General features: G+C 34.1%; 1 protein-coding gene across 5 annotated transcripts in view; it reads left to right on the top strand.

Annotated features, from left to right (window-relative positions):
- Positions 1–16,380, top strand: part of ABCD2 (ATP binding cassette subfamily D member 2) — a gene marked incomplete at both ends in the record, with an annotated part of 79,403 nt that extends 63,023 nt beyond the window's left edge. For 4 of the 5 annotated variants that reach the window (XM_082636323.1, XM_082636320.1, XM_082636321.1 and 1 more), the window contains 2 exons: positions 6,452–6,577; positions 16,161–16,380. In XM_082636323.1, the coding sequence (XP_082492449.1) occupies positions 6,452–6,577; positions 16,161–16,380 (346 nt within the window). The remainder of the gene's footprint in view (positions 1–6,451; positions 6,578–16,160) is intronic. The other variant, XM_082636322.1, reaches the window with a different exon arrangement.
- Between the last annotated feature and the right edge of the window lie 4,979 nt (positions 16,381–21,359).

Genomic DNA, 21,359 nt, shown 5'->3' with positions numbered 1-21,359 from the left:
CTACTCCAGCTTTCTTTTGATTTCCATTTGCATAGAATATCTCTTTCCATCCCCTCAGTTTCAGTCTGTACATGTCCCTAGGTCTCAAGTGGGTCTCTTGTACACAGCATATATACGGGTTTTGTTTCTGTTTCCATTCAACCTGTCTATGTCTTTTGGTTGGAGCATTTAATCCATTTACATTTAAGGTAGTTATCGATATGTATGTTCCTCTTACCATTTTCTTAATTGTTTTGGGTTGGGTTTTGTAGGTCTTTTCCTTCTCTTGTGTTTCCTTCCTAGAGAATTTCCTTTAACATTTACTGTATTGCTGGTTTGGTGGTGCTGAATTCTCTTAGCTTTTCCTTGTCTGTAAAGCTTTTAATTCCTCTGTCAAATCTGAATGAAATCCATGCTGGGTAAAGTAATCTGGGTTGTAGGTTTTTCCCTTTCATCACTTTAAATATGTCCTGCCTCTCCCTTCTGGCTTGCAGAGTTTATACTGAAAGATCAGCTGTTAACCTTATGGGGATTCCCTTGTATGTTATTTGTTGCTTGTCCCTTGCTGCTTTTAATATTTTTTCTTTGTATTTAGTTTTTGATAGTTTGATTAATATGTGTCTTGGCGTGTTTCTCATTGGATTTATCCTGTATGGGACTCTCTGCATTTCCTGGACTTGATTGACAATTTTCTTTCCCATATTAGGGTAGTTTTCAACTTTAATGCCTTCAAATATTTTGAATATTTGAAGAAGAATATCTCTTCTTCTCTTCTACTTCTGGGACCCCTATAGTTAGAATTTTAGTGTGTTTAATGTTGTCCCAGAGGTCTCTGATACTGTCCTCTATTCTTTTCATTCTTTTTTCTTTATTCTGCTCTGCAGTAGTTATTTCCACTATTTTATATTCCAGGTCACTTATCCATTCTTCTGCCTCAGTTATTCTGCTATTGATTCTTTCTAGAGAATTTTTTATTTCATTTATTGTGTTGTTCATCATTGTTTGTTTGCTCTTTAGTTCTTCTAGGTCCTTGTTAAACGTTTCTTTTATTTATTTTCTCCATTCTATTTCCAAGATTTTGCATCATCTTTACTGTCATTAGTTTGAATTCTTTTTTAGGTAGACTCCCTATTTCCTCTTCATTTGTTTGGTCTGGTGGGTTTTTACCTTGCTCCTTCATCTGCTGCATATTTCTCTGTCTTCTCATTTTGCTTAACTTACTGTGTTTGGTGTCTCCTTTTCTTAGGCTGCAGGTTCATAGTTTCCATTGTTTTTGTTGCCTTCCCCCAGTGGGTAAGGTTTGTTCAGTGGATTGTGTAGGCTTCCTGTTGGAGGGGACTGGTGCCTGTGTTCTGGTGGATGAGGCTGGATCTTGTCTTTCTGGTGGGCAGGACCACGTCCAGTGATGTGTTTTTGTATGTCTGTGAAGTTATTATGATTTTAGGCAGCCTCTCTGCTAATGGGTGGGGTTGTGTTCCTGTCTTGCTATTTATTTGGCATGTGGTGTCCAGCACTGGAGCTTGCTGGTCCTTGAGTGGAGCTGGGTGTTAGCATTTATATGGAGATCTCTGGGAGTGCTTTCACCAACTGATATCATGTGGGGCCTGGAGGTCTCTGGTGGTCCAATGTCCTGAACTCAGCTCTTCCACCTCAGACGCTCAGGCCTGACACCCGGCCAGAGCACCAAGAGCCTATGAGCCACGTGGTTGTGCCAAGCCACTCTGGTCCAACAGGACTTGACCAAGAGGATTTTAATTTTAATGTTTAAAGAATCACCAGAAAAGTCCCTTCTTATGGTGCATAGACTAGATCCTTCTCAAGGCTCACTCTTCTGATGATGCACCAAAAGAGAATGGAAGGAAAATCTGAGAAACAATGTTATCTAATGTTTTACTTCATTATATCAGTTTCAGCATACAGCCATTGCTTAATATATTTACATATGTGCACACACAGACACACACACACACAGAGCCTGTCTCACCAAGTAAACAAAGTGTTTGATACATCTTACATCTGATAGGCTAGGGGTTGCTATGACAATGGATGGTAAGAAATATACTATTTTTCTAATTCTAAAATGGCATCTCTTCTGTTTAGCTCAATGCACTCTAAAAAATAAGATACAATACAATAAGTAAATTAATTACTGAAAAGGGATTTATAGAAAAAGGAAAATTTTACTACAAACCTCTCTGTTTTATACTTCCTTTTCTTCTCCCTCGTTTCCACTTATGAAAATAATCCACAAACAGAAATCAACTCTGAGACAAAGAAATAATGCTTAATACTTAAACCACAACAGTAACCAAAAGCTAACCCACAAAACTATTTCTGTTGTCAAGGGGAACCTGCAGTGATCTTTTAATTCTTTGCATAGAGAGCTGATATTAAAGTAAAATGGAGTGTTAAAGTTGGCTTTGACTCCTGTATCTATTATCCCTGACTATACCTCGCCCCCCAGTAGGTAACAGTACGTTATTGATAAGCAAGTCCATCATAGAAAAACAGTTTGCAGTGCTAAATAATTATTTATGCTGAATGTGAAATTAATACTGGTTTCAATTTGTGTCTTTTCATTGTCATTTATTTTATTTTTTACAATGTATTTTTTATTGAATTATAGTTGATTTACAATGTTGTGTTAATTATTCCTGTACAGCAAAGTGATTTGGTTATAAATATATTATTTATATATATATATATATATATACACACACACATTCTTTTTTTAAAAATTCCTCTCCTATGGTTCGTCATAGGATACTGAACACAGTTCTCTGTGCTATACAGTAGGATCTTTTTCTTAATCCGTTCCATATATAATAGCTTACGTCTGCTAACCCCAACTTCCCACTCTATCCCTCCCCCAACCCCCTCCCCCTTGGCAACCATAAGTCTGTTCTCTATGTCCATGAGTCTGTTTGTTTCACAGATAGGTTCATTTGTGTCATATTTTAGATTCCATATATCATATCCATATGATAGCTCTAGTTGCATCATGTTGCTGCACATGACCTTATTTCATTCTTTTTTATGGCTGAGTAATATTTCAGTCTGTATGTGTGTGTGTGTGTGTGTGTGTGTGTGTGTGTATACTCATTTTTATCCATTCATCTGTCGATGGACATTTAGATTTCTTCCATGTCTTGGCTATTGTAAATAGTGCTGCTATGAACATAGGAGTGCATGCATCTTTGCAACTTATAGCTTTATCTGGGTATATGCACAGGAGTGGGATTGCTGGATCATATGGCAACTCTATTTTTAGTTTTTTTGAGGAAACTTAGTACTCTTTTTCCATAGTGGCTGTAACAATTTACATTCTTACCAACAGTGTAAAATGGTTCCCTTTTCTTCACAACCTCTCCAGCATTTATTATTTGTAGACTTTTTGATGATGGCCATTCTGACTGGTGTGAGGTGGTACCACATTGTAGTTTTGATTTGCATTTCTCTAATAATTGGCAATGATGAGCATATTTCCATGTGCCTTTTGGCTATATGTATGTTTTATTTGGAGAATTGTCTATTTAGGTCTTCTGCCCATTTTTCAATTGGGTTTTTTTTTATTGTTGCTTTTATTGAATTGTAGGAGCTGTTTGTATATTTTGCAAATTAAGCCCTTGTCAGTCACATCATTTTCAAATAGTTTCTCCCAGTCTATAGGTTGTCTTTTCATTTTGCTTATGGTTTCCTTTGCTGTGCAAAAGCTTACAAGTTTGATTAGGTCCCATTTGTTTATTTTTGCTTTTATTTCTATTGCCTTGGGGCACTGAACTAAGAAAACATTGGTACAATTTATGTCAGAGAATGTTTTGCCTGTGTTCTCTTTTAGGAGTTTTATGGTGTCTTGCCTTATATTTAAGTTTCTAAGCCATTTTGAGTTTATTTTTGGTGTGAGAGTGTGTTCTAATTCCATTTATTTACATGCAGCTGTCCAATTGTCCCAATACCACTTGCTGAAGAGACTGTCTTTTCCCCGTTGTGTATACTTGCCTCCTTTGTCAAAGATTAATTGTCCATAGGCGTGTGGGTTTATTTCTGGGCTCTCTGTTCCATTGATCCATATGTCTGTTTTTGTGCCAATACCACACTGTTTTGATTACTGTAGCTTTGTAATATTATCTGAAGTCTGAGAGGGTTATGCCCCCTGCTCTGTTCTTCTTCCTCAGGATTGTTTGGCAATTCTTCCAGGGTTCCATATAAATTTTAGAATTATTTCATCTAGTTCTGTGAAAAATGTCATGGGTAATTTGTTAGGGATCACATTAAATCTGTAGATTGCTTTGTGTACTATGGCCATTTTAACAGTAAAGAATGTGGGATACCTTTCCATTTCTTTGAATTATCTTCAATTTCCTTTATTAGTGTTTTGTAGTTCTCAGTATATAAGTCTTTCACTTCCTGGTGAAGTTTATTCCTGAGTATTTTATTTTATTTTATTTTTTGCTGTGATTTTGAAAGGGATTGTTTGTTTGCATTCCCTTCTGATATTTCATTGTTAGTGTAAAAAATACAACCCATTTCTGTATATTAATCTTGTAACCTGCTACCTTTCTGAATTCATTTCAGTTCTTCTCCTCCAATTTGGATACCTTTTATTTCTTTTTCTTGCCTGCTTGCTATAGCTAGGACTTCCAATACTATATTGAATAGAAGAGGGAGAGTGGGCATCCTTATCTTGTTCCAGATTTTCGTGGGAAGGCTTTCAGCTTTTCACTGTTGAGTGTTATATTGGCTGTGGGTTTGTCATAACTAGCTTCTATTATGTGCAGATATGTTCCCTCTTTACCCACTTTGGTAAGAGTTTTTATCATGAATGGATGTTAAATTTTGTCAAATGCTCTTTCTGCATTTTTCAATATGATCATGTGGTTTTATCTTTTCTTTTGCTGATGTGGTGTATCTCATTGATTGATTTGCTTATGTTGAACCATCCTTGTGAACTTGGGATGAATCCCATTTGGTTGTGGTGTATGATCTTTTTTATGTGTTGTAGGATTTGATTTGCTATTTTTTTTGCGAATTTTTGTGTCTACATTCACCAAAGTTGTTGGCCTGTAATTTTCTTTTTTGGTGATGTCTTTGTCTACTTTTGGTATCACAGTGATGGTGGCTTCATTAGAATGTCTTTGGGAGTGTTCTCTTCAACTTTTTGGAAGAGTTTGGGATGGATCAGTGTAAGTTTTTCTTTGTATGTTTGGTAGAATTCTCCTGTGAAGCCATCTGGTCCTGGACTTTCATTGTCATTTATTCTAAAATATCAGAATTTCTTCAGAGGAAGTTGTCCTGGTAAATACTTGGTACTGATTTTCAACCTTGAAATAAACAATAAATGACAGTGCATGAGTTGACCTTTGGTCCCATTAACAAAACTAAGTCATGCTACTGAGTACCAAATAAGTCCAGACAGGCTTGAAAGAAGACAGAGAAAGGGAAAAAAGATAAAGAGCTGTGGGGTGAAAATGAAAGGGAGAGAGTTATCAGAAGGAAATGGTGGCAAATGATAGGTGCCTCTGATAGTAGTAAACAATCATTTCCAGAGTAAAAATTGAGCTAGGAAAAAAAAAATTGTTGAGTATAATCAGAAAAATATTTACTGATTTTTTTCCTTAAGAAAATGGTCTCAAAGTTACTAGGTTAAATGCCTACTCTAAATTTGTCAGATTAAACGTACTTACTTTTGCAGGGTCTTGGATCAATGAAATTCCATTAATTGTGATTAGGTACTCACATTGTTCATAAAATTATCTTCTCAATAAATGTTTGCCAACAGGGTTGTGACCTGTTTGATAGTTAGCTACTATGTGTAATGTATTTTTTGTGTTAATTAGTCAGAACCTTGTCATCAAGAATGAACCTGCATGCTGCAGGAAAGTGCATTCAGTAAGCTGTCTCATTTTTCCTCTGCCTCATATTCACGATTCACCCATCTGCAATAAAGCATATTGTATTATGAGCAGGAATCAAAAAATCTATTTTAAAATCTAAGAAGAGATGTAGAGAACAAAGGGGGAAAGGGGCATGGGATAAATTGGGAGATTGGGAATGACATATATATATTATTGATACTATGTATAAAATAGATAACTAATGAGAACCTACTGTATAGCTCAAGAAACTCTGCTCAGTGCTCTGTAGTGACCTAAATGGGAAGGAGATCCAAAAAAGAGGGGATATATGTATACATATGGCTGATTGACTTTGCTGTACAGTAGAAACTAACACAACATTGTAAAGCAACTATACTCCAATAAAAATTAATTAAAAAAGTAAAATCTAAGAAGAATATGAAATTCTAGTCTGAAGAGGGGTAATGACTGCTTTTTTGTTTTATTATTTATCACCTTTAATATTGTCATTTTTATCTTTTTCTCCTTTAAAATTGTTAACATTGCAGCTCATATTGCCCTAAGAAAGATTTACAATTCAAAATGAAAAATTTTAATGTATTTGTGCTTATTTTAAGACCAAAATATGCATTGCTGGATGAATGCACCAGCGCTGTCAGCATTGATGTTGAAGGAAAGATATTTCAGGCTGCGAAAGGGGCTGGAATTTCCTTACTTTCTATAACACACAGGCCTTCTCTTTGGTAAGTGTTTCCAATGCTCATTTATGATAGATGATTTTTTTATATTTCTGAAAGAATAACTTTGCCAAACTTTTTACTCTAGAGCATAAGACATTTCAGTTATTTTCTGCCTGTATTTCTGTTAACGTTAAACTATGTCTAAAAGAGTAAAATCACTCTCAAGCTAAAGGATGAAGTTCATGTACTTGATAACATATGACAGAGATTAGTGATCTTTTCTGTATACTTCTGCGTAACTATGTTTAGGGTTTTAAGGTTTCCAAAAATTTGACCACCCAATGGGTGGGACCTTACCAAAATTAAATTGAAAACAATGTATTTCCATGTCAAGGGAAAAATTGAAATGTGAAAATACTGCTATTAATATATGAGAGCTAAAATAAAAGTAATGGAAGAACAAAAGGTACCCCAAACCTAACATTATAACAACGAATTTTTTGAAAATTATCATCACACTCCAATAATTCTGAAAGGAAGTAGAAAAATCCACTGATTTTTTAAAACTGAAACAGTCATTATTCTATAGCATACACTGGGAAAGAATATATTTATATAATTTACATCACCTTTTTAGTCCTTTTTTAAAAATCCAGGAAAAAGAAATATCACAACTTGATATCCCTCCAAATGATTAAGTTGGAGAAAGCACAGGAAAGAAAAAGTGTGGGGTTTTTTGCTTTGTTTTAAGGAAAAATGAACAAAAATGTTTTATAAATAATATTTCATAAAACCTAATGGGCCCTCCCATCAGGAAACTTGCACAAGCCTCTTAGATAGCCTCATCAACCAGAGGGCAGACAGCAGAGGCAAGAAGAACTATAGTCCTGCAGCCTGTGGAACACAAAACCACGTTCACAGACAGATAGACAAGATGAAAAAGCAGAGGGCTATGTACCAGATGAAGGAACAAGATAAAACCCCAGAAAAACAATGAAATGAAGTGGACATAGGCAACCTTCCAGAAAAAGAATTCAGAATAATGATAGTGAAGATGATCCAGGACCTCAGAAAAACAATGGAGACAAAGATCGAGAAGATGCAAGAAATGCTTCACAAGACCTAGAAAAATTAAAGAACAAACAGAGATGACCAGTACAATAACTGAAATGAAAAATACACTAGAAGGAAGCAATAGCAGAATAACTGAGGCAGAAGAAGGGATAAGTGACCTGGAAGACAGAATGGTGGAATTCACTGCTGAGGGACAGAATAAAGAAAAAAGAATGAAAAGAAATGAAGACAGCCTAAGAGACCTCTGGGACAACATTAAATGCAACAATATTCACATTACAGGGGTCCCAGAAGGAGAAGAGAGAGTGAAAGTACCCGAGAAAATATCTGAAGAGATTATAGTCAAAAACTTCTATAACATGGGAAAAGAAATAGCCACCCAAGTCCAGGAAGCTGAGAGAGTCCCATACAGGATAAACCTAATGAGAAACACTCTGAGACACATAGTAATCAAATTGGCAAAAACTAAAGATGAAGAAAAAATATTGAAAACAGCAAGGGAAAAACGACAAATAACATACAGGGGAATTCCCATAAGTTTAACAGCTGATTTCTCAACAGAAACTCTACAAGCCAGAAGGGAGTGGCATGACATATTTAAAGTGATGAAAGGGAATAACCTACAACCAAGATTACTCTACCTGGCAAGGATCTCATTCAGATTCGATGGAGAAATCAAAAGCTTTACAGACAAGCAAAAGCTAAGAGAATTCAACACCACCAAACCAAACCAGCTCTACAACAAATGCTAAAGGAACTTCTCTAAGTGGAAAACACAAGAGAGGAAAAGGAACTACAAAAACAACCCAAAACAATTAAGAAAATGGTAATAGGAACTTATACATCAATAATTACCTTAAACATGAATGGATTAAATGCTCCAACCAAAAGACACAGGCTCGCTGAATGGATACAAAAACAAGACCCACATATACGCTGTCTACAAGAGACCCACTTCAGACCAAGGGACATGTACAGCCTGAAAGTGAGGGGGTGTAAAAAGATATTCCATGCAAATGGAAATCAAAAGAAAGCTGGAGTAGCAATACTCATATCAGATAAAATAGACTTTAAAATAAAGAATGTTACAAGAGACAAGGAAGGACACTACATAATGATCAAGGGATCAATCCAAGAAAAAGATATAACAATTATAACTATATATGCACCCAACATAGGAGCATCTCAATACATAAGGCAACTACTAACAGCTCTAAAAGAGGAAATGGACAGTAACACAATAATAGTGAGGGACTTTAACACCTCACTTACACTAATGGATAGATCATCCAAAATGAAAATAAATAAGGAAACAGAAGTTTTAAATGACACAATACACCAGATAGATTTAATTGATATTTATAGGACATTCCATCCAAAAACAGCAGATTACACTTTCTTCTCACGTGTGCATGGAACATTCTCCAGAATAGATCACATCTTTGGTCACAAATCAAGCCTCAGTAAATTTAAGAAAATTGAAATCATATCAAGCATCTTTTCTGACCACAATTGTATGAGATTAAAAATCAATTACAGGGAAAAAAACCATAAAAAACACAAACACATAGAGGCTAAACAATACATTACTAAATAACCAAGAGATCACTGAAGAAATCAAAGAGGAAATCATAAAATACCTAGAGTGAAATGACAATGAAAATACGATGATCCAAAACCTATGGGATGCAGCAAAAGCAGTTCTAAGATGGAAGTTTATAACAATACAATCCGACCTCAAGAAACAACAAACATCTCAAATAAACAACCTAACCTTACACCTAAAGAAACTAGAGACAGAAGAACAAAAAAAAAAAACCCAAAATTAGTAGAAGGAAAGAAATCATAAATATCACAGCAGAAATAAATGAAGTAGAAACAAAGAAGACAGTAGCAAAAATCAATAAAACTAAAAACTGGTTCCTTGAGAAGATAAACAAAATTGATAAACCATTAGGCAGACTCATCAAGAAAAAGAGGGAGAGGACTCAAATCAATAAAACTAGAAATGAAAAAGGAGAAGTTACAACTGACACTGCAGAAATACAAAGCATCCCAAAAGACTAGTATAAGCAACTCTATGCCAATAAAATGGACAACCTGGAAGAAATGGACAAATTCTTAGAAAGGTATAACCTCCCAAGACTGAACCAGGAAGAAATAGAAAATATGAGCAGACTGATCACAAGCACTGAAATTAAGACTGTGATTAAAAATCTTCCAACAAACAAAAGCCCAGGACCAGATGGTGTCACAGGTGAATTCTATCAAACATTTAGAGAAGAGCTAACACCCAACCCTCTCAAACTCTTCCAAAAAATTGCAGAGGAAAGAACACTCCCAAACACTTTCTATGAGGCCACCATCACCCTGATAGCAAAACCAGACAAAGATACTACAAAAAAAGAAAATTACAGACCAATATCACTGATGAATGTAGATGCAAAAATCCTCAACAGGGCTTCCCTGGTGGCGCAGTGGTTGAGAGTCCACCTGTCGATGCAGGGGACATGGGTTCATGCCCCGGTCCGGGAAGATCCCATATGCCATGGAGCGGCTGGGCCCCTGAGCCATGGCTGCTGAGCCTGCACGTCCAGAGCCTGTGCTCCACAATGGGATAGGCCACAACAGGAGAGGCCTGTGTACCACAAAAAAGAAAAAAAAAATCCTCAACAAAATACTAGCAAACAGAATCCAACAGCACATTAAAAGTATCATACACCATGAGCAAGTGGGATTTATCCCAGGGATGCAAGGATTCTTCAATATACGCAAATCAGTCAATGTGATATACCATATTAACAAATTGAAGAAGAAAAACCATATGATTATCTCAATAGATGCAGAAAAATCTTTTGACAAAATTCAACATCCATTTATGATAAAAACTCTCCAGAAAGTGGGCATAGAGGGAACCTACCTCAACATAATAAAGGCCATATATGACAAACCCACAGCCAGCATCATCCTCAATGTTGAAAAACTGAAAGCATTTCCTGTAAGATCAGAAACAAGACAAGGATGTCCACTCTCACCAGTACTTTTCAACATAGTTTTGGAAGTCCTAGCCACAGCAATCAGAGAAGAAAAAGAAATAAAAGGAATACAAATTGGAAAAGAAGAAGTAAAACTGTCACTCTTTGCAGATGACATGATACTATACATAGAGAATCCTAAAGATGCCACCAGAAAATTACTAGAGCTAATCAATGAATTTGGTAAAGAACCAGGATACAAAATTAATTCACAGAAATCTCTTGCATTCCTATATACCAACGGTGAAAAATCTGAAAGTGAAATTAAGAAAACACTCCCATTTACCATTGCAACAAAAAGAATAAAATACCTAAGAATAAACCTACCTAGGGAGACAAAAGACCTGTATGCAGACTATATAAGACACAGCTGAAAGAAATTAAAGATGATACAAATAGATGGAGAGATATACCATGTTCTTAGATTGGAAAAATCAATATTGTGAAAATGACTATACTACCCAAAGCAATCTACAGATTCAATGCATTCCCTATCAAATTACCAATGGTATTTTTAATGGAACTAGAACAAAAAAATCTTAAAATTTCTATGGAGACACAAAAGACCCGGAATAGCCAAGACGGTCTTGAGGGGAAAAAACAGAGCTGTAGGAATCATACTCTCTGACTTCAGGTTATACCTCAAAGCTACAGTAATCAAGACAATATGACACTGGCAGAAAAACAGAAATATAGATCAATGGAACAAGATAGAAAGCCCAGAGGTAAACCCACCCACCCGTGGTCAACTAATCTATGGCAAAGGAGGCAAGGATATACAATGGAGAAAAGACTGTCTCTTTAATAAGTGGTGCTGGGAAAACTGTACAGCTACATGTAAAAGAATGAAATTAGAAGACTCCCTAACACCATACACAAAAATAAACTCAAAATGGATTAGAGACCTAAATGTAAGACCAGACACGGTAAAACTCTTAGAGGAAAACATAGGAAGAACACTCTTTGACATAAATCACAGCAAGATCTTTTTTGATCCACCTCCTAGAGTAATAGAAATAAAAAGAAAAATTAACAAATGGGACCTAATGAAACTTAAAATTTTTGTAAACCAAAGGAAACTACAAACAAGACAAAAAGACAACCTTGAGAATGGGTGAAAAAATTTGCAAATGAATCAATGGACAAAGGATTAATCTCCAAATATATAAACAGCTCATGCAGCTCAATATTAAAAAAACAAACAACCCAATCCAAAAATGGGCAAGAGAAAAAAAAAAAAACCTAATGGTATTTTCCCTTTTTAAAAAATTATGATACCATATTTATCATTCCCCTACTTTTTTATTGATTCATCATCATAATAATAGTTGCTAATGCCGATTCAGCACCTATTCTATTCCAGGCTCATTTTATTTAAGCCTAATAACAACACTATAGAGTATAAGTAGTCTAATTATTCCCATGATACAGATGAAGAAACTGAGAGCTAGAAAAATGAGAAAAATAATTTACTATGATCATACTCCCTATACTCTACTATATTACTCTATGTATTATAAGGAGCTCAAAATGTATCTCATGTATAAATCATAAAAACACTTTTTCATTCACCCTGCGTTCTACTCTCTACGTTCGCATTTCTATTTCATAAATCAAAATCTTTTCCTTTGACATGTTAGTAACTATATAATGGACTCTATATGCTTTGGCTGATCACATATATGCCAAAGCTGTCATTATATACATGACTTCAAACCTAGACTAAAATTGTGAGTAAGCTGAGCATTCCATGTAGATCAGGCTTTAACTGTTCAAACTTCTTTGACTGAATTCTACTTCTATAGAGAAGATAATAATCCATTTCACACTTTATTTAAACATTCAGATTTTTCATATTTTTCTTTCCTCAGATAGTTTACCTAAAAATAGAGGATTTCATGAAGTGACCCTTTCTATGGAATTTTGTAGTTTGTCTCTCTGTTGTTAAAGAATTAATTAGCATCTGGAGTGATAGGACCCTGATTTGCCAGTCTCCCCAGAGGCAGTCTGTATCTAGTCCAGGATGAGGTAGAGTCCATGTCAATGAGTGTGATTGCTCTGATTTCCCCTTGGATAAAACCAACAGGAACTGGTTTAAGACAGTCATGACATATGCCTGTGGAACCAGGCCAGAAGAACTCTTGAGTCCTTTCTGGCTCTTAGTCCTGGTGTTTTTATGACTTCTATCAATGGGTTTATTATGCCTTCCTGTCATTTATTTCCTATTCAAGTAGCCTAAAGAGGCACTGGAAGCATATTCAGCCATTTTTTTCTTAATTTAAGAACAAAGAGGTTTTTGTTGTTGTTGTTGTTTTTAAGACTTTTTTTTAGTTTTAGGTTCACAAAAAAATTGAAAGGAACAGAAATATGCCTTATACTCTCTGCCCAAACATGCATAGCCTCCCTCATTATCAACATCCCCCACCAGAGTGGTATAATTGTTACAATTGATGAACCTATACTGACATATCATTATCATCCAAAGTCCATAATTTACATTAGGGTTCACTTAGTGTTGTGCAGTCTATGTGTTTGGACAAATTTATAATTACATCTATCTATCATTATAGTATTATGTAGAATATTTTCACTGCTCTAAGAATCCTCTGTGCTCTGCTTATTTATCCCTCCTTCCCCAACACCTAGAAACCACTCATCTTTAATGTTTCCACAGTTTTTCCTTTTCCAGAATGTCATATACCTGGAACCATACAGTATGTGGCCTTTCAAATTGGTTTCTTTAACTTGGTGATGATAGTCATTTAATTTTCCTCCATGTCTTTTCAAGGCTTGCTAGCTCATTTCTTTTTAGTGCTGAATGATATTCCACTGTTTTGATGTCACAGTTTGTTTATCCATTCACCTACTGAAGGACATTTGGTTGCCTCCAAGTTTTAGCAATTATGAATAAAGCTGTTATAAACATTCATATGCAGATTTTTGTGCAGACATGAGTTCTCTCAAGTCCTTTGGGTAAATATCAAGGCATTCAGTTACTGGATCATACTGTTAAGAGTATGTTTAGTTTTGTAAGAAACTGCAAAACTGTCTTCCAAAGTAGCTCTACCATTTTTCATTACCACCAGCAATGAAAGAGAGTTCCTATTGGTCCACAGCTTTACATTTGGTGTTGTCAGTATTCTGGATTTTGTCCATTCAAATAGGTAGGTAGTGGACAATTTTTTAAACAAATGATAAAATCAAATTTTATACTTTCTAACAAGAAAAACATGTTTTTAATTGCAGCTACCCATAGTATATTTCCCCATAAACTGAAAAGTGCATTAGTTCTGCTTTATGAAATAGTTTAGTCATTTTAGGTTGTAGAAATCTATTATTTCTGATTATCCTGTCTTCCTACATGAAATTCTTATTTTCCCTGAAAAGATTTCAGAAGAGGAAAATATGTATTATATTTTCCTCCATAACAACAAATGGGTAATTGTTGATTGTAAAGATGAAAATCAATACCAGTATCAGAAGAGGTCAAAAATTATAGAAGCTTATTAAATTATCTGATTCCTGAATATAATTACAATTTTATAATTATCACTATCCAGTGCTTTATCTTATTTGTGTAGAATGTCTGCAGATTATTTCCAATGAGGCTCTGTTAAAATAGTAGTTTCTTTTAAATTCCTCTGACTAAGATAAACTCTGAAATATTATTTTAGCCCATAATATAGAACACACCTTTGAATATCAGGTCATGAAACACGTATACAGTTTCTTCCCCCATGTAAAAACCAAATAATGTTGTAGGACAAGAGTGATGAGCCAAACCTCCAATATAAATTGAAGATGGAAGTTGCTCAAGTTCTGAACTACTGTGTTCTAAAATTGTTCCTGGTTGTAGATCCAAGGTTAGGAAAGCCCAAGAGAAGTTGAGAATGAAATAAACAAAATGATTTTTTTACTATTATTTCTCTTATCACCATCCTTCTTTTGTTTTTCCATTACTTTTGTTTTAGCTCTCATATTTTAATAGCACTTTTGTCACATTTAAATTTTTTCCCTTGATTTAGGAATACATTGTTTTCAATTTAATTTTTGTGTGGTACCACCCATTGTGAGGTCAAATTTTTGGAAAACTTAAAACCCTAAAGATAGTTACTCAAAAGAATATGGAAAAGATTAATCTCTGTCATATGTTATCAAACATGTGAACTTCAGCCTTCAGCTTGAGAGTGATATTTACTCTTTTAGACATAGTTTAACTTAGTTTAGTTTCCCCATCTTACAGCATGTTAAAACCACCCAAACAAAATGGGATGAAACCCAAATTTCTATCAATTGGTGAATGGATAAAATGTGTAATACAATGGAATATTATTCAGCCATAAAAATGAATGAAGTACAAACACTACAACTAGATGAACTTTGAAATCATTTTGTTGGGTGGAAGAAGTCAGTCACAAAAAGCCACATTTTGTATGAGTACATATATATGAAATGTCCAGAACAGAAAAATCCATAGAGTCATAAAGGAGATTGGTGGTTGGCAGGAGAAATTGGGAGGGACTGCTAATGTGTATGAGGTTTCTTTTTGGGGTGAAGAAAATATTCTGGAATTGGATAGTGCTGATGGTTGCATGAGCTTGTAAATATACCAAAAATCATTGAATTTTACATTTTAAAAGGATGAATTTATGGTATATGAATCATATCTCAGTTTTAAAATGGAGGTAAAAGCTACTTGATATACCCCCACTGATCATAGTAAATAATGACTGATGAGAGCTTAAAAGAGAGCAAGAAGTGAGAAAAACTGTAAGAGAAAAAACTGAGGACACATAAGAACATGTGCCTCTTCAGCATAGTGACAAAATGCAGTGGCTCAGCCATGCAAGGACAGCTCTGTCAGAGATTGGTGACCTTAGCCTTCATTTAGGAGAAGGTGAACTGCCTTCTGTCTCATCAATAAAGTCATCTCTATACCTCTCTGAAGTTCCTAATTATGAACTTGAGCCATGAGAAAAGAGATTAAATTATATGAAAGCATGGAAGTATTGAGAGCTGAAGATTTCTATCAGTTCATTTTTTAAAATGTTTTAAAACTTTAATTTTTGAGAAAATTTTACTTATGTTGACTAACTCATTCCCAAAGGATAGTGTACTAATGAATTGGTATTGTATTTCCTTTATTTTTCTTAGTTATTTTTTAATAGCCTTTAAAATTTTTACTTTCTTCCCCCTGCTTCCTTTCCTTATTCCCATTCTAAGTATGCTTTGATATTTATTCATACTGGCTATGAATATAAGTAGATGCAACAGTATGTCTTCCTTTGCAATTCACATATATTCACAATATAAAATTAATTTAATACAAGCAATAGAATTTCCTAGAGGCTAGACTAATGACTTTGGGAGTAAAAAAATCACAATATTTTACCTCTTGAGGGATTCTTGAAAATCAAATGTAAAATAGGCACCTTACTTAAAATTTGCCTTTGGATATCAATTAGAATGATAAATCTATAACTAAAATGGCTTTTTGTAATTATTGCTAATAATATTATTTCATTTTGATTATGCAGGAAATACCACACTCATTTATTACAGTTTGATGGTGAAGGAGGTTGGCGCTTTGAACAATTGGACACTGCTATTCGTTTAACACTAAGTGAAGAAAAACAAAAGCTAGAATCTCAGCTAGCTGGAATTCCCAAAATGCAGCAGAGACTCAATGAACTATGTAAAATTTTGGGAGAAGACTCGGTGCTGAAAACAATAAAAAATGAAGATGAGACATCCTAATTTATTTTGACATGTTTTAAAAGTTAATTTTTAGTTAAAGGCTCAGAGATTGTGTTAAGCTAAGCACAGAGGAAAAAAAGACAGCAAGAAATGTTTTATAAGGTTTTAGCATCAAGGAAATATAAGATCTGACTTTTCAGAAGAAAATAAACAAATGCATTATGTAAGATTAGTCATTATGGCTTATACTAATTTCTAGTGAAAGCCTGATTCACATGTAAAACAGGATTTTCTAGGCAACTTCATGATGAATACTAGATTTGCTAATGTGTATGTGTTGTGTCTGAAATTCTTAACAAACATGGGACATCTTGAGAATGGACAACTTAAGAGCAGTGTTTGGGTTGAAACAAGATACATAAAATTAGAAGTTTGAGTGACATTTCTATCCATTTATGGTTTTTAGATTTAACAGCTAGAATTCATGTTCCTTTATTGCTAGTGGTCAACTAAACCTGTGTACAAAACCTCTAACAGTTTGACAAATAATTTCAATATGAAAGAAATTCTTTTAATGGCAGTGGTTGAAAGAAAGAAGCATGGCTATACTTCTTTTATATGTACAAAATATCCTATTTTTAATTTTAGATTTTGAGCATCTCATGGGCACATATATTCATTTTAATGAGAATCTTACATATTTGTTAATAAACTTTCATTTTAAAAAGAGAATTTCCAATACAGAAAAGGAGTATCAAAACAATGTTTGTCTCAGCCTGTTACTTTACTTGGAAGGATTATATATCGCAAATTCTGTCCAGAAATACTTAGCTTGTTTTTGTCCCCAAAGGAGGAGTCCACCACATTTTGAAAATAGCAGTGCTATAATAGAATAGAGGGATTTTCAAAATCATAGTAGTAATAACATGCATTGGAATAGTACTTTATAATTTACAATCCTCACTTACATCAATTAATTTTAATCCTGTGGCAAACTTTTGAGGCAAATATTTTTTTTCCTAGTTTGCTTTTGAGAAAATTGACACTCAGATTTGCCCTATTCATGCAGTTTATTTAGGGGCAGATCCAGGGGTCAAATGAATTTCCCCTGTTTCCCTGGTTCAGTGCTATTTTCAGTATTATCCTTGAAATTCAACTGGGCTATAATAGCAATAAAAGTTAGATGAGATGTTGAAAAGAATACATTTAGTAATGTTAGTGTTATTTGATTATTGTTTACAAGGTATGGAAATTTAAATACAAAATGGAAAGGTTATTGATCTGTGGTTTAAAATAGGTCAGGAGGGCTTCCCTGGTAGCGCAGTGGTTGGGAGTCTGCCTGCTGATGCAGGGAACACAGGTTCGTGCCCCAGTCTGGGAGGATCCCACATGCCGCGGAGCGGCTGGGCCCATAAGCCATGGCCGCTGGGCCTGCGCATCCGGTGCCTGTGCTCCACAACGGGAGAGGCCACAACAGTGAGAGGCCTGCATACTGCAAAAAAATAATAAAATAAAATAAAATATAATAGGGCAGGAAAGTTAGCAAATCTTTCAGCAGCTATGCACTCATATGCAATATTAATGTACCCCTACAGCCAGCATTCAGAAGGGGAATTGTGTTATAAATCAATTTAATATTTATTGACCATAATGAGAAAGAATCTGTATGGAATAGTCATATGAAATAAATCTTATATATTCGATTGCCTTGGAGTTGGAAGTATGAAAGCCAGGACTACCATTTTAATCTCCTACTGCGTATGCCACCATGTTGATAGGCCAGGGAAAATGGAAATGCTGTTATTAGTGGTTTAGGATTTTATTTGCATATTTAGACACAGCCATAATAGATGCTGTCAGTGATTCTCAGACTTTTTCAGTTGGTAGAGTACCTGGATATCATTCATGATGCTTGTAATAGAACATGTAATAGAATCATGACATTTTCATATTTTCAGTTCTTCCATGCTAAGACATTTTTAATTATCAATAAATGTAACCACCTTATGTGAAGGAATGTAATATAAAATCAAAACCAGTACATCTAAGTTTTTCTGTTAGTATCATTAGCTGTTCATTTATTCATTTGTCAGTTACTACTACTTCCTATTAGAAAAGTGAGGCAGACATCAAAGATTTAAAAAAAAATGCATGGAACCAAAACTTAAACTTGATAAAAATTATTCATTAATCTAAGTTCTATATTAGCAGTTATTCAGTTTATATGGCTGTAGGGAAAATTCTGGAGCAAGTAGCTTAAGTTAATTTTTAAAGGTATAAGAAGAAAATGAAAAGTCCTCATTTGAAACATGTACATAATTTTTATGCCTTAATTTTCTTAATTTGAAAAATAAAGCATTTAGGAACCAACATATTGTGTTTTGAAACTTTGAAAAGAATGCCAAAACAAATATTAGATTTTTAATTAGCCCTTACTTAATATATCCTACCAACTGGCTGAAGTAAAGAACTCATGATTTATAATGTACAGGATTCAAGGGTGTTTAAAATTCTGTATTAAAAGCTATACACACTGCAGTTTAAATGTTAAAGTTCTAAGAGAAACATGTTTTGCTTGCGCTTTTTTGTGCCTTTTTTTTTTTTTTCTGAATTTTCTTCCATGACCAATATCCTTTAACTTGCAGGGGAAAAAAATATTTAATTTGAACTTGTATTTATGTTTCATTTAACTGTTTACAAAATGGTCCATGAGTATACCATATTTTACTATTCTTATAGTTATATTTTGTGAAAAATGTGACAAGATTGAGAAATGAAGTAGCCGTCTTTGAATATAGATGAGGAAAGGAAAAAGAAAGAATATTTCAATTTTCAAACAAGTTTTACCATGTTATCTATTTGCCCCAATTATTTTGACTTCCGTTTGTTTTGTTTTGGTCAAAAAAAGCTGTAAGTTTATAGAGCTTGATTTTTAAATGTGCTTTTTTTGGTTAACTTATAAACTTGGAAAATAAGTTGCATTCTATGAAAATATTGCGTTACATTTCTACAGCATGTAATGTTATGCCAAGCATGAGTCTAAAATAGTGTGCATTCTTGTCGACAAGATAATGTGTAAAAATCTTTCTCCATTAATCTCAAGGAGAATGATATACCTTGAAATTCAATCCGAGTTTACATTTGTTTCCCATGGGAATGGTTTTCCCTTGATAGTAATTTAGTTTTTTGTGTCAAATTTTGTTCTTCCAGTAAAGGTATAAGTGAACATGTTAGTTTTTTTTGAAACTTTGCTTCCAAATATAATTTCATATTTGGCAATAGTTTTAGCTTATTAAAACCTGTTTGGAATAGTTTTTTGATTCCATAAGCCTAGAAAAATTTGTTACACATTGGAACACTGATCCAGAGAATGTTACACACTTTTGAGATATGCATAAAATGGTAATGGTTATTAAACCATTGATTAAAAGAGATGTCTTTGATATAACTACTTTATGGGCAAAATTATTTTCATTTAGAAGTGTAAAGTACTTTTACATAACCCAGAGTATTTACAGGTCTGATTATGCTTAGGTATGATTAAGAGTTGTAATGTTTGCCACATGAGAACTTTCAGGTGGATGTATAAAATATTTTTATTAAAAGCATCCCTTCTTCATTGCTGGTGCCTTTCCTGATTACCAAGTACAAAACGGCTTTACAGTTTTTATTGTGAAATTTTCAAAACCAATTATCTATACTTATAAGCAGGGGTTGAGTAGTAGTATTAATGAAAGCAAATGAGAAAAATGCCCTTAATGGTAAAAATCACTATGTGGCTAAGCTACAATGTGGTTATGGTGTGAATACATTATAATATAGTCTCCATCCAGTATGCAGTTATTTGAGCTCAGCATTGCTTGTGAGTTCCTAAATCATCATGAAAAAAACTTGATTAATCAAAGGAATTACAGATTATTCCAGTGATAGAAAATATCTTATTTCTATATTTTAAATGATTCTGTTGGGTGTCTACATACACTTCAGTTACAAGTTGTATGATGCACAATTTTGTCAAGTACTGTGCACAGTAGTCACCAAATAGTTGTTTAAATATTTATTTTCTTTATTAATTCAACACATCTATTTATTAAGTACCAACTTATGCCAGACACTGTGCTATGTTCTAGGAATGAATAAAATATGGTCCCTCTCCCAAGAAGCTTACGGTCCCCTGAAAATTAGGAAAATGAGTACCTTCATTCAGAGAAAAATTCATTAGCTGCTATTCATCATTTACCAAGTAGGCACAAAGCATCGCATATACATTGACTCATTAAATCTTCACAAAACTCTAATAAAAAAGGAAAGTGAGAACAGAGAAGTTAAACAATTCATCCAACCTAATGCAGCTACTAAGCTATAGAGCTGAAATTTGAACCTAGAAATATTTGATTACAAGGCCTTTGCAACTCCCCATCACCTTCCTTTTAATTAGTTTAGGTCATTTTTCATTATTACAGTTTTTAACTCTAAAGTTGTAGTATATTTTTTAACTGTCTCAGGGTTTCTGGTTAACCAAAAAGAAGCGCTTTTTTTTTCATCTAAAGAGGAAATTTGTCACACAAATTATATTTTTCCTTGTTTTTATTATAAACGATGGATATGGTCCTATGGGAGTAGGAGAGCAGAAGGCAAATTTTCAGATATTTTGAGGAAGAAATTCCAAATCGGTTAACATTTATTAATTCAGTAAATATTTATTGACATATTCAAGGTACCAGTTACCATGCTAGGGATTCAGAAGTGAAGGAGACAAACCTTATCTCAACCCTCATGAAACATTTTAGTACCTCAATACTAAACAAGTTTATGCCTGTTAGATATTGTTGTCCCATCTAAATGGTATATTTGTTTTATAGTGTCTTCTCAGTTCTTATATTTCTTGCCTAAGACCACTCTCTTGCAATATTTAAGCAATAAGCATTTTTTGGCAACAGAATTCCCTTGATTATACACTTAAGGGCTTCATAAGCCTCATGCCCTCCAACTTGGTCTAAATTACAAGGTCCAATAAAACCAGTCTGTAGGACTATATC

This window comes from Mesoplodon mirus (genome assembly GCF_964341445.2).
Source record: "Mesoplodon mirus genome assembly, chromosome: 11".
Lineage (NCBI taxonomy): Eukaryota > Metazoa > Chordata > Mammalia > Artiodactyla > Ziphiidae > Mesoplodon > Mesoplodon mirus.
Note: the sequence above shows the minus strand (reverse complement) of the source record. Positions and strands in the feature narration are given on the sequence as shown.